This window comes from Mytilus californianus, unplaced genomic scaffold (assembly GCF_021869535.1).
Source record: "Mytilus californianus isolate M0D057914Y unplaced genomic scaffold, xbMytCali1.0.p SCAF_2, whole genome shotgun sequence".
NCBI lineage: Eukaryota > Metazoa > Mollusca > Bivalvia > Mytilida > Mytilidae > Mytilus > Mytilus californianus.
In genome coordinates this window covers 58,860,976-58,876,730 of record NW_026262668.1, presented here as the reverse complement: position 1 = coordinate 58,876,730, position 15,755 = coordinate 58,860,976, and the positions used below count along the sequence as shown (strand labels likewise).

General features: G+C 31.9%; 1 protein-coding gene across 8 annotated transcripts in view; it reads right to left on the bottom strand.

The window, feature by feature from the left end:
• The window catches only part of LOC127730130 (thrombospondin type-1 domain-containing protein 7B-like), a 203,386-nt gene that overhangs the window by 47,267 nt on the left and 140,364 nt on the right, over positions 1 to 15,755 (bottom strand). For all 8 annotated transcript variants that reach the window (XM_052238264.1, XM_052238270.1, XM_052238268.1 and 5 more), the window contains 3 exons: positions 5,411 to 6,089; positions 3,933 to 4,202; positions 1,761 to 1,867 (listed from right to left, as the gene is read on the bottom strand). In XM_052238264.1, coding sequence (XP_052094224.1) covers positions 1,761 to 1,867; positions 3,933 to 4,202; positions 5,411 to 6,089 — 1,056 coding nt within the window. The remainder of the gene's footprint in view (positions 1 to 1,760; positions 1,868 to 3,932; positions 4,203 to 5,410; positions 6,090 to 15,755) is intronic.

Below are 15,755 nucleotides of genomic sequence, written 5' to 3'. Positions count from 1 at the left end.
TGCACATAAAAAATCAAATAGCATAGCAGTTTCCAGTCTTTAAAAAAAACATAAATAAAGCTCTCTGAGAACCTGTTTTTAACATAGGAGGGGAATAAAATAACATGATATCCCCACTGCAAAAAGGCCACATTCCTAATCCAAAGCCTTCTTTTTGATTGCCTTTGTTGTGAAGACAAATATTTTTAACTATAAAATTTATCTTCTGATTATTGGAAGTCCCAGAATTGACGCAGGTGGTGTTGAAGGACAGATCCATAAAAAAGGAATCAATTTGATAATTCAAGGGTTCAATGAATTCTAGGCAGCCTAGCAGTTCATATGTTATAAATGCGTTAAGTCAAGCATTAATCAGATAAACAATACCTAAAAAAAAGCCCTCAGAGCAACAGGGTTTTGGAATTATACAATGATTCATATGGAAATACTTTTAAATGATGGGTAATTATCTATTAAAGATCTATATACCTGCAATAACACAGAAAAAAAAATATGTACTTGATAAAACATCCCTTTCTTCAGGCAACGTAATTAGCAGCTTCAAAATCCTAAAATATATCTTTGATCAGGGACAGTTTAGAATAATTAATGGCCATGCTTACAGAGGACTGAACTTTTAGTATAATTAACTGGTTTTTAATGGATCTCTTCAACACATTGTTTATTGTATAGTTACTGGGTCAATCTTATGTACCAGATACAATTGGCACGTATACCTTTTGTATAACATTTTTACACAGTTCCAAAAGAGATTACTGTAGAACAGTTTATCCATATTTATTCCCTAAACATATAAAATATGCAGAAAAAAATCACCTTTATTAGAACCTTATTTTTTTAGAGCTAGATTGTCCCATACATAGATGTATAAACCCAATAATAAGTTTTTAATTGAGCATTTCATCAAAGCCCGGTTTTACAATCAGATGGTAGATTGTGTGCATTTTTGGTAGTACGAAATATCCCCGCCATACATCTATGATTGTCCATAGAACAAGGTCCTGTGGAAGCTATACAAACAAGAAATGATTGTAACAGGATGAGAAGAAGAAGAAGAAGAAGAAGAATAATAATAATAATAAGAACTGAGCAAAAACAATAAGTCTTCCCAAACTTCGTTTGGGAGACTTAATTAGTAATGATTTAGGTTATCTATTAAACAATAGCCTAAAGGTGGAGAAATGAAGCTATTGTAGGACCACCTCCAGTAAATCTGGTCAATATACTTTCTACAGAGATTTATTGATAAAAAAAAAGGTAAGATAATAGGCCGTTGCTCTTTTTTGGCCCTTGAATTTGAAAATCAAAAAGTATATCATATCTAACAAATAACATAGTTCTGATGTTGACATGAAAATTGTCTGTCGAATAAAAGTATTTTTATCCTTACATATTTGCTTTAAGGCTTCAGTTTTTTGCTTTTAATGCAAAACTACAAAAATATCTACATTTTGAGATCTTCACGTTAACATAGTTTTGAGCAAAGGCCCTTACCAAAAAACATATTTTACTACACAATAACTGTGTCAAATTTTAACAAGTTTATGACATCACAAATGAAATTTACTATGAAAGTGTCCAGATTATAAAACCCTATTCATTTATCATTAAAAGTAACATAATTAAGAAAGGATTGAAGAATTTCCCTATTTTTCCTATTTCAAGGGCCAAATAATGTCTCTTATAATACCTTCGTATTGGTCAATAACATTTTGTTCCCTTTAAAATGGATTACTAGAATATATTTCTACAATTTTTACCATTTTCCTCCACACATATAGCTTTTCTATGCTGCATTCCTGTTGTACACTGTAACCCTCCATTTACAGACAGACACTTACTCCAACTTGATGTCAACCATTTATTTCTGTACAAAAAAAAATTCCTTTAATCATTAAATGTTCCCATGCAGCAACCAAATATTTAGTCAAACCTGTATATGAATGTCACCATAGGAACAAGAGAAAACTGACCTTAAAAGACAGATGACCTTTGAATTGAGGTTCAAAATGCATAGGCATTACTACTCAGATGTGGATCCAGGATTTTAAAAAAGGGGGGCCCATGGGTCCCAAACAAGAAAAAATTTGTAGTGGCACTGGAAAAAAGTCAGGATTAACCATAAATGAAGCTCCATAAGGGGGGCCCTCACCCCCCCCCCCCCCCCCCCCCCCCCCCCCCCCAATCCGCCCCTGCTACAGTTGGTGAGGAAGAAGGCCACCTGACAAGAGAGATAACCTTTATAGCAGGTTTGACTGTTTTATCTTCCATTGATTTAAATAGTTATGTACATTCTACAATTTGAAATGACATAAACCAACTTGCAAGAATCAACTATTGCGATTAAGGTTAAGTAAATGGGACTACCAAAGTCAGAAATTCACCAATAACCAACAAGAGAATTTCTCTAGTTCATTCAGTGTAAAGAATACTCTACAACCCTTTTCAGATCATAACAAAGTAATTTTAATGTGAAAGGTAGCCTACAGCGTTATATGGCAATTGCTTAAGTTATTAAGTTGTTCAAGCTATACTTTCAAATTAATATTTGTCTGATGTCCCACCTTTTTAAATACGGTTTTTCGTAATATACAAACAAATTCTACTAAAAATATATCAATTGATAAAATAAAAGCCAATGTGTAAGTGTAATAATTCCTTGTTATATGACATTAAAGGAAGTAAAAATAATATGAAGATTTTTTTCATGTTAAATTAATCTAAATTTACATATTTCATAAAATACTCTTGCACTATAGATATAAAGTACTTAATAACTTTACATAAACATCATCTACAAAAACATTGAGTAATTAGAAAGATCAAAACTAATAGGATATCTATGTCACAATATGTCAAATGTTCGTATCAAAGGAACTTTTTGTTTCAAGTGTTAAGTGCAGCATAAAAAATCTGTATATGTCCTACACAGGAATGCCTTGATTAAAGATGCATGAATTTTTGTATCATTAGCGAACAGCCTCCCATAACTAATGTTAGGATTACAAAGATGTACCCCTTACTGCTAAATGAGTTCTTCTGTTTTCGTCTCATGCAATATTAATCTACACTATGCAAGCTAAAGTTAGCTGAATAGTAATTATTTTTCAGAAATTTTTCAGTAACAAATTAGACCACAACAAATGAAACCACTGCTGACTAGATCCTACTAAAGACTACAGTTTAATCAGTTATGTTAAGTTGTCAAACAAATCGATCGGACATTTTACCTGATGGTATATATCATTCTAATAACAAAATAAAAGTACAAATATTTAACCAAGAAAATGATTAAGTGCTTAACTTTTTAAATTAGCTTTCAATCATTTAATTGTGAACCAAATAACATCAATTATAAAAATTATTGAAACAAATTTTCAAACTGTAAATGTATTTTGTATCTCTATACTTAGTTTCTCTTTTTGTACAAATGATCTTATTTTGAATGGCTGCTTTCTACAATGTCACATGAATATTATCCATTGGTCTTGACAATAACCAATTTGAATTTGAATCCATTAAATGAAAAGTATGAATATAAGTTGATATGAGACAAGTATGATAACAAGATATGCAAGGAACAGCACTGTTATTGGAGTTCTTCATCTAGATACTGACTAAAAGGTCTTCAACAATCTGCAGAACTGCTCACTGCACTGTGAATGTCCTTGTAATTTTTTTATTTTTTTCTATTATCTGTTAAACTTTCACCTTCAACACTAATCTTGACAATCAATGTCAAGAATCAAAACCATAGAAAGTTAAGACTAAAACATGTATTGTACTCAAGCTATGTTGTTTATAAAGAGGTGTAGCAGATCTGAATGAAAGGATAAACACATGAATGAAGGCATCATTGCATCCCTTTTGCAACTGGCTAAAGACATGTTGTTATAATATCTTGTAAAATGTCAACATATATGTAGACATACCTGGGACAGTATCTTGATTTGTCAGATGTTCCATGAACTGCTGTGGTCTCTACTAATGGTGGACAAGAAGCTCCAAGTCCACGAGGTAATTTTCTCACTGATCTTTCTCTCTTCATCAGTCCAGGTTTAGTCCATCCAGACTCCAACAGACAGCTACTGTTAACCAACTGCCATGGAGACCACTCGGAAATTTCACAATTTTGGGGAATGATGCATGACTGTCTATCAGTAATGATTTGACCTTGAAGATTTATATGTTCTTTACATCTTCTGAAAATTGAAAATTATGACATGAAACAGTAGAGTCATATTTCAGGCAGTTCTTTTAATATGCATGTAATTGGTATCTGGCTTTGGAAAATCATTTCTTTTGCTAATCAAATTTTCATGTAGACACTTTTTCAAAATACATAAAGTCAAAAATACAACAGAATACTAATAATAAGTGCCTTGAACTAAATGATCCAGTATCTTAACTTTTCTACAAATGCTGTAATGGCAGAGAAACTGTTGGATGATATCAGGATGCATTACACATACAGGAAGTCAGACCAGGGTCAAAAGGGAACCATAATGTGTATTCAAGTTTTTATGTAGAAAATGCATAAACTCCAAATTTTGTTTTTTGTTGGAGGTGGAGGAGTGGGGGTATTTTAAGACAGCATCTTGTTCTGAATCTGTACATAATTCTCTGTTGGCTATATTGTTTTTATTATTTGTATCCCTGAAATTTAAAATAAGATTTTACTATACTGGGTTTAATTGGTATAAGTAAATGTATCATCATTAGCAAATTACTCTTATGATTTTTTGTAAATCAGAAATATTTCTATCATTATCTAATTAAAGTTCTTATCAAATGAAATGTTCTGCTTAAAAATTGAAATGATATTTGATTAGACCATCTTTTTGTTTTCCAAGTTTTGGAAATGACAAATAAAACTAGAGTATAGTGATGGAAGACTCACAGAGGCCACACAGCATGTAAATAAGTCAATTGTGATGCAATTAGAGTTATTCAATGTAATTGTATATGCACAAGGGTGTTTAAACACAACTAACTTTTTTACCATGATCATCAACATATGGTTTCCCTCAATATACATGACACATCTTTTAGTATCTAAGTGAATAACCACATCAAGATCTCCAAGGTGTTTAAAAGTTAGAAAGCACAACTTTCTTTGTAGGATTTAAAGTCTTCTGTTAGTGCAACACACAGAGTACTGGTAAATAACTATGCCAAGTTTCATCTCTGAGAGCAGAAACAATTTTTATACATGTGCTGAGGGGTGCATGCCCTGTTAAACTAAGTTTGTAACCACGATTTTCAGTGTACAATTATTTTCCTCTTACCTGACGCTAATTGTGGTATTGGCAAATAATCATGCCATGTTTGATTAAAGCAGAAAATATTTGAAACAGACTCAGGTGCATTGGAAAGATAATGCATATTAAAACATACTGAGAAAACTTACGTATATGGAACAGTAGCACCAATGGAATCAATACAGCTAACACTACGTTCTTCACGACCTATTAATGAATGTGTGGGATAATTTTCGGGAATGTCCATGGTATGACAGGGTGACCATCGTCCTAAATAAATATAATATACATTTGAACAATTAGTACAGGGTTCAATTTGTGAAAATGGCGGACAATCCTTTCCACCATGATCATCTGGAATGACTACTATCCTAGTTCGAGTCTGTGCAATTTTTTCACACTTATCACAGCTTGACCAAGGACCATACGGGGTCACAATACAGTCTTGTTTACATTGCAAATCACAGCTTTCGCTTGTAGCAGGCTTTGGTTCAAATGATGCACAAATGCTGTCATTCTGCAGCTTGCCATCTGATTTGAACACACAGGTGACATTACGATATCTAATGCCCATTCCACGGGCACATGTTTTAACTTTTGGTATAAGCTGACAACGACCCCATGTGTCTGCTGCCCATGTGACCTGATATTGATCTCTGATGCATTTTTTGTAGCACTGACGTTGTGAAATGGGACGTGGTAAATACCGACAGTTTTCTTCCTCAGCATAACTGAGTTGTCCCTTTCGATCTTGGAACAAACAACTGACATGTCGATCTTGTTGTCCATTAAGGCCACATTCTCTTGCATTACATGAGCTCCATTCACCTGTAAATTATAAAGAAGTTTGTTACTAAATCAATGTGCTACACTAAGTCTATATGTATTAGTAAAAAAACATTCAGATAACATTTTGATATGGTAGTCCATCAGCTTTTGAATTTGGTTGTTTGGTACTAATAACATAAAAAAAAAAGAAAAAAGTTTGTTTTCACTTGGTACTTATTTGAATAATGAAAACTGGCACCACACTAAAAACCTTGAAATCTATGACGACTGGTAACCTACCAATAATGCAATCTATATTTACCTCGTAAAAAAACTGGGGGAAGATACCAAGGAGGCAATAAAAAACAATCACTTAAAGAAATAAATGGAGAATGTGTCATGGGACCCAGATGATGCCTGCATTGATTGCATATAACGTTATAACATTGCATAAAGGGACATAACTAGAGAACAGTAAAAGTGACGCAACCCAAATTTGAACTTGATCTGTGTTATATGGTAATAAGCATTGTGTATAAGTTTCATAACATTTAGTTTGAGGAAACTAAAGTTAGAGAAAGTAAACCAATTTTGGGACGTACAGATGGACAAGGATGAAACTTAATGCCCCCTCAGCTATGGCAGGGGCATAAAAACGACACAACCATGGTAAAAAATCAGGACTGAACTCAGGAGGGTCATCAGTTTCTGCTCCACTAATGGCACCTGTGTAAAACTGTTGATGAGTCATTACTGATGATAAAACATTAAGGTAAATACTTCTTGATGGCCAAAAGTGAAAGTTTCAAAGGGAAAGGAAAGACAAGACTAATATAAATATAGAAACAGAAACATTGGAAAAGTAAAAATCACAAAATACAACAAAGATAACTTAAAATAAAGAAGAAGAAGAACCCTTTTAAATAACTACGGATGAACCCAAATGCTCTAAAATGGTAAGAAGTTTATGATCCGCTAGTGGCAAATGTCATGTTGCAATTGGCAAGAAAAAATCTGTTCAGATTTTAGTTGCATTTGGCTAATCAAAATCCAGGAAAAATAGGACAGAATTATGGCTATAAGGGGGACATATCCATGGTCATCCAGCTGTGACACAGATATTCCATAGTGGTCAACCAAATCATTATGACTTCTGTAAAGCTTTTAAAGAGATGACTTCAGCTTTACCATTCAAAATCATTGGTAAATATCTTCCTTGTAAGCAGCAACTATATATCAAGCTAGGAAATCATGAAAGTAAACACAAGACCTTGAATATCCCATCAACTGAAAGATATATATATACTCCATATGTAGATGCTGTTGGAATGTTATTTAACATAGAGATGGAAATTACAAAATTGTTTTCATTATATAATTCAGTAAAAAAAAAAATAATTTAACTTAAAGAAATATAATTTTGCATGCTAAAATATTTAGTTGTGGCACACATTTAATGTCATTAATTTAAAAGATGCTTTTAAAAGAAGAAAACTCTCTTAAGTCACATCAAAAACACAGCTACAGAGGGAGCAGTCTTCCCAATAATATAGATACAATGTACCATTCAGAACTAATCAGATCAAAGACATAACGCTGTCAGTAATCTGGCAATTAAGGTAACACGATTCATATAAAATGATAATGAACTAAGAGGATCCTTAAGTAAAAGAAATGGAGAACAATTTGTAGATGCTTATGTTGTAATAATGACGTCTTCTATGATGACAAAGTACTGATCATTCTGTTGAGAGTGCCAGGAACAGAGTACTAACATTCAATGTTATGACTTCAAAGTATACATCTAAATATCATGACTGTACTGTGTGGCATTATTAAGTTAACTTCAATATTAGAGTTTATCATTTTAGTTATTAAACAAGAATTTGTCCATAGGAAGCCATGCCATGCTTGTTTGAAAAAATATTGGAAGGAAATTTGATCAAAAACAGACGTGGCGATCAAAACTAATTGTATAAGCTGATGATATTAGCAACTCTTATAAAACTGTCATAGTAACTACCATTACATTGTCTACAGTCAAACCTCTAGAGTACAGTTATATAATTCTTGTCTGAGCTATACTCTTTAAACATCATGCACAGTTATAATAATCACTATGTTATATTCAATAAAGCATTTAAATTTTGAACTCTCAAATTGAATCTGATTTTGTAACCGTTTTACAAAAGCAATAGTTTCTTGGAAACTTTGAATCTCAGGAAGCTTAAATATTTTGAAGTACTGTAAATTCAGAAATTATTGTGTGCATTTATTATTGTGATTTTTGAAGAATGGATACAAATATGAGGCTAATTATTGCCATTTCAGGAAAAACTGAATACAGATATATGTATCAGATATCAGAATGTGAGTTCTAATATTGCGAAACTCTACCAGTAGCATTATTCGCATTAAATAAAAACCTCACAATAATTTCTGAATTTACAGTAGTTGCTAAGTCTGATACATTGCAACTTTAAAGTCTCTGTAATATCTAAATAACTTAAGATTAAGAAACAATGATACCAGGTTCTTCCAAGCTAATCATTTTTTGAACTGAAATATAACTTGCCTCCATTTTCTTAATTTTGTTTTATAGAATAAGAAATAATGGGGAAAAAACAGTGAATGACATCCAAAAATTATATAAGAAAGTGCCTAAACGTATTATAGATTAAGTCTAAAATCCACTGAATAACAAGAGTTTATATGTAACTAATCATATGCACTAATTAAAAATAAACATTAGCATCAAGTCATTTAAGATTCCAGTTTTCTGCCAAAATATCATTTGTTTTATATACATCTACTACGGTTCTAAAATTTGAGAAACTGAGGCAATTCTGCTCCCACTAATAATTCCTCTTCAATTGTTTTGTTATTCATATCTTAGAGTTTCAATGTACAAAAATGTAGTATGAATGAGATATTGTCTTTTCTCCAATTCTTAGCCTATTTTTTGCCTTCCCAGACGGGGTGGGGCTTGTCATTTTTACATCGCCATGACCTTGAGGTCATGCTGATGTGTTGCTATCGCCTAGATTTCCATTATGTAAATTAGTTTTGGGTTTGTAACCGATCTATAAACATGATAAATATGCGCACATAAACGAGTGCAAAATAACATTCCTTATCGTTTGATATAAATACATCTCTTCAATGAATACTGATAAAAATATTTTTGTTTACAACATAAATTAATAATATGAAAATGTTTAGTAGTAAGATATATATATATAAGTAAAAAATCATTGATAATATCAATGCACACGTACCGAAAAATTGTGTTAAAGCATGCGGAAGAATATATCAAAGAACGTTTTGCGACAATACCGGCAAGGACCGGTAACTCTGTAATTGTTTTTGCACGAAAATATGAATGCCTACTCGTATCCAATCTTAGAAAAATCGAATTTTTACAGAAAAGTGTCCAACATGCACTTGCATTGCACTATTATTAGAATAGTAGAATAGAATGATATACAAATGGATGCAAATCATATGCATATGTAACTGTTATTTTAATATAATATATAACAACAAATCAGTGTATACTGATCTGTATCCTGACTACAATATAATAGTTATTACGGTGAAGTTGAATTTTCTGTCATTTATTCATCATCCACTCACAAACTTGTCTCAGAAAAAAATACATCTCTGTACATTAACCTCAGTTTCAGGTAAAGAGATATGTTGTTTTTTTCTGAGACAAGTGCTTTTGACCATCCTCAAGAACTTGTGGTCATCCGATGTTCAGTACTTCAGTACTTTGATTATGAAAGTAAACATGTGATTTGATAACTTTTCATCAGTACTTCATTGGTCAAAATCCAATGACAATTTAAAATATTCTTTTGAGTTTCTATTGCAACTTCATGAAAATAGACTTCTATGACTGGTGAAAAAAATACAGAAGACACACAAAGATAATGGAAAATGAATGGTAAGGTTTGTTTACTTATCATCTAAAACTCAGAAACATACTACCACTATTTTTCATGTCCTTTGATATTTCTCCACACAATCACATTTTCAATATTTAAAATGCTTTACATTCAAGCCTGAGACACATTTCACAATTAAAATTTCACTGCCTCGTGTATCACACTCATAGTACATACCAGTATTTCAGGTCTAGAGGAAGACATAAGATATTTCATATAGACACCAGTCTATCATTGAACCCTGTATGTTGACCTCTAGATGTCTTATTTGGTTTTATTGTGTTTTTGATGTATTTCCCTGGACACCTCATTTAATTCATAACCAATGCATTACTGTTAGAACTGAAGAACTGCATGTCAGTGGAATAAAACTGTCACAATTTAATGAACTAAGTAATAAACTTGCATCTCAGCACTTGTTTTATGATCCTAATAATAAGATCATCATTATCAAATCTGACTGTAAACCATAGGTTTTATCAAGGTTGGCCAAAAAAATTAAATCTATGCTAAGCTTTTGCAGACACATCAAATCTTCAAGTTTATAGGAGGAAAAAACAATATGACAGATTATATGATACCATTTTTTTATGGTTCTTTATTATATATAACAATAAGAAATAACTGGGAAAAACACATTTTACCCGATTTCAGTCTATCAATTGCTGCTGTGACATTCACTTTTGACCTATTAATCACAAAATAAATAGATGTCTGCCTGAATCCATAAGGCATTATAACTGGACATCTTGTAACCAAAATGTTGCCTTGCATATACATGCATTAAGCTTTGCTTTATTCTAATTTTGAGCAGCCAAAACTTATTTGAATGAGTTTTAAAAATGATGTTAAAACCAGACAAGAACAATTGACAAATACAGCAAAAATAGTAATGCATCAAAATTCAAAATTTACAACTCATAGTTTGACATAACAGGTAAACATTAGCTCATTAGGTAGTAAACATTGTGCACTCTAGATCTGTTAGTGCCCCCCCCCCCCTCCTCCCTCCCCCCGAATCATTTTATCTAATGAGATGACATGCCTTTTAAAAAAAGGATGATAGTAAAAAGACTACTGTAAAATGAAGCACATTGTATATATATTTTGAACTTTGCATTTAATATAAACTTTGATAATGATATGCAGTTTGCAGTTCATTGAACAGTAAAACTATTCTGACTATACCATTCTACATCCCTGACTATCACAAGTTGTCTTTATCAAAGACATTAAATACAGCTATGGAAATGGAAAATGTTTAACATCAAAGTCAAAGATATTAATGTTATCATTAAATAGGTATCAATGATGTATCCCCTCCCTCAAAAGAATTTATAATGTAGCTTACACAAATTTCTCAGGCAGTAAAAGAGAATGTATTTGTATGGAACCAATTCAGAAGTAGAAAAGATTGATTTCATGGAAATTTTATCAGCTGAAACCTCCCAAAAAAATGTGCAAGTTTCTTCCAAGCTTTTTATCATCTATGTCATGCAATATCAATTTGTGATTTCATGTCAGTGCACATCATTTCTCAAAGTAGCAGGAGGATCCATGCCATTGATCAGAAACACCTACTTATATTCATTGAAACATTTACTCTGTATGCTTTTGTCATTGGTAATAAAATTCCATCAGCATGTTATTTTATATAATAAGAGATTATAGCTGCAGATTGTAGGAATAATATAGCAGATTTTTACAATTCTGTTTTGTTTTTCAGCCAAAAATATTCATGTAACGACAGAATAGTGCACTCTTACTAATGCAACATTAACTGAGGGTATCATTAACTTATTGGTTCCACTATTGGCATGCATTTCAAAAATCTTATTAGAAGAGCAGTTATCAATAAAAAAGCATGATTTCATTATCAATAAATGAAGTCTAGTAATAAAATTCATTGAGCTTGCTTTCATTAACTGTGAGCATGCTTTGATATAGTATTATATAGATTTGGTTTCTTTGTAGCAGCATTTTCATCTTTGGTAATGCAACTACCAGTAAGAATTCTTTAGTTATGGTATTCATTCTGAATTTTTCTTTTGAATCATTTATTATTTCACTAATTGATATAAAACAGGAAGGTTGAGTATTGACAACACTTGTGTATCTCCACCACATTCTTTCCAAAATTTATCAATCTCAGTTGGTGTCTAGTCTCAGGGTAAATAAAAGATTGCCTCAAAGTGAGACACTTGTCTGTTACCCTTAATTGTCCATTATCAATGTATCTTTTTTTATTAACTTCTGTTGCTAGATTGCTGTCTTATTGACACTTCTTTTTATCCATGATTAGGTAGGTAATCATCAAGTGATTGCATACAGTCACAAAAATGATTGATCTGCACTTCATTAAGTAAATGACAGATATAATGTCTGATGTTAAAAACAACTGCTAGTCTACACATTTGTTTTTATTCCTTTTGGCCAGGTTTTTTCAGAGACTTGGTTGGTATTTTTCACTGAACAATTAATATTTTTTACAAGTTCACAGCATTTCCTATTGTATATTGGTTTGAGCTTTGTTGTACATGTAGTCATTAATGAGAGCAGTATGGTGCATACTGTGTACAACCTACTCGCATTCCAGTTTTGCAGTATATGGTATGGGGACACAGTTATCATCCTTTGATTTTCATGGTATACAAATATTGTCCCTAGTGTGAAAAGTGTATAAATTTTTTCATACACCTTCCAAATTACTTTTTTAATATTTTATGCATAAAATAGGAAGTAGAGAGATGAAATTACATGTCAAAAATATTTTGGTCATGAATTTTTAGGTAAAGTAGAGATTTGTTCCAGTTGATGCTGTCAAACTGAATTGTAAACCCCCTTAACCCCTTCACCCCCAATCCCGCCTGTAGTCGTGATGGCGACCACCTTTCTTTGATAGCCTGTATGACCCTCCATACTTTTTTAGAACTGCCCCAGCTCAACTGTCTTTACAGCAGGGACTTCAACCATGCAATTCATGGTCCATAAACTCTTCTCAGATGTATGATTATGAAAATATGGCAACTTTAATGGCCTTTTTAGCCAAAATCAGGTGGGGGTGGGAGTCTTTTTATGGCCACTACGTTACTGGTATGGGCTGTAGGAGTCAATATTATCATAAATACATGCATAGATGGTACAGGAACACAAGGAGGTATAATATGGCCAAAAGAAATCTGGTCTGTAAAATCTAGGTCTCCGTTTTGTCAGAAATCGGTAAAAATGGACATTTAGGCATACTTGGCTAGCCAATAATAATTCCCCAGCAAGATTCTCAAGTCACATTTACTTCCAGTCAGTATGGATAGACTGCTGTAACTGTATGGAAGTACTTGAATGACAAAGAAACACAGTTTAGTCAATGTTCACCTCTCAAGGTCGTATCAAAATTGAAAAATTGACTGAAAATGACCATTTTTCAGTAGGGGTGGGTTCAAACCCACCAGAAAATATCTTTTGGGGTCGAATGAGTTAACATAAAATTGTTCATATTTTGAGTTAGAGTTAGTAGAATTTTTCCATAATTTTGATATAATTTGTCACAAAAGTAGTACACTAAACTGTAAAAATATGGTGGGATGGAATATTTAAAATATTGGAAAAATATAGAAAAATACTCTGTATGTTTTTTAACCCCTGTACAAAAAGTAAAAATGGATCAGAAGTGGCATTTGTTAGACATGTTAGAAGCAGCTTTTAATTAATAACAAAATCAACAATTGTCATATTTATATCTTATTATATCTTTACGACTTGATCGATCTTACAATTTTTTATAATTTGTGTCTTATACTGTAGTATGTAATTTCACATGTTTCATCATGAAAAATTACAAAAATTACAAAAAAAAACCTGTAAAAATATTTTCGAGATAAAACAGTAGTGATTTTTTACATCGCGATGACCGTGAGGTCATATCGATGTATTGCTATCGCCTAAATATCCATTATGCAAATTAGTTTTGAGTTTTCAACCGATCTATAAAAATTATAGATCCGCGGTCACTTATCTAGTGCAAAATAACATTACTTATCGCTTGTTTCAAATTCATTTTTTCAATGGATACTCCTATAAATATTTTTATTAAAACACAAATTAATAATATGAAAATGTGTTGTCGTTAGTTATATATCATATAAAAGTAAAAAATCATTGATGATATAAATGCACACGTACCGAAAAAATTGTGTTAAAGCTTACGGAAGAATATCTCAAGAACGTTTTGCGACACTCCCGGCAAGGACCGATAACTCTGTTATTGTTTTGCGGGAAAATATGAATGGCTTCTCATATCCAATTAATCTTTTAGAAAAATCGATTTTTTTACAGAAGAGTGTCCACAATGCACTTGCACTGCACTATAATTAGAATAGTAGAATAGAATGATATATAAATAGATGAAAATTATATATACATGCAACCGTAATATTAATATAATATATAACAACAAACCAGACGTGTATACTCTGACACTATTATCATATTAGTATAATAGTCCCAGGTATACTGATTTGTATCACTACAATCTGAGACTACTATAACGCATGTGTTATAGTAGTCTCAGCTACAATATAATAGTTATTACGGTGCGGTTGAATTTCCTGTCATTTATTCATCATCCATGCACGAACTTGTATCAGAAAAAAATATATCTCTGTAAATTAACCTCAGTTTCAGGTATAGAGATGTGATCTATTTCTGTGACATGTGCTTTTGACCATCCACAAGAACCTGCGGTCATCCGATGTTCAGTACTTCAGTACTTTGATTTAATTTGTATTTGTTGTCTTAAAGAAATACACTATGAAATAACTGTTTTCTTGGGTCATATATGCCCATATAAAAATAAGGAGATGTGGTATGATTGCCAATGAGACTAACTATCCACCCAAGTTCAAATGAGGATGTAAGCAATTATAGGCATGGTTATTTGTTATCTCAGTAACCTTTAGTTTCCTCCCCCCCTTAAATAGCTGTAAAATTGTTCTTATATAGAGAGAAAAGGAAACTATTCTTCGACAAATAAACCAATCACTTTCAAGTTATTAAATAACCTAACTCAAAATTAAGAGAAACAGAGAAAATTGTTGAATTCGAAGCACTTATCCAGATTAATCATCACCAGCAACATTCAGATCCCATGCAAATCCTAAGATTAATAAATAACAACAAAAAAAGTAACGTATTCAAAAGGAGTCTAAAAACTTGAAAAAGGCGTTAAAGGCCAACTTTGCTAAAACGGAGGTAAAGGCTTAACTAATATATTGGGCAATAACCAAAATGAGGATACCGTAGAGACTTTTGAAGAGGAAGGAAAAGATGACAATTACTGCGTCAGAATCTAGGCACCTATTTTATGAAAAAGAAAGTGTTACTGTTATATAAATAGTGTTTCTGACATATCAGACAGATATGATATAGATATGTGCAATCTTTGGTAGAATTCCAACACAAATATTTACAATAAATAACATACAACAAATAAACAGCAGTGAACGTACAACATTCATATTGTTTGGGTGACTGGTCATACATATTAAACAAATAATTATAGAATATAATTGCATGATTCATTCATTTATATTCTATAACTGATGTAAAAAAAAAAAAACACATATCATCATGTTGGATGTAATAATTATTATAAATTTTCATGATTATGAAATAAAAAAAAAAAAGAGATTAAGTTGTTTATAATCACATAATAACCCTGACAAACACAATAAACAACATTTGGTAACTTTTTGTAACTTTTCCATTCATATCAAAAACA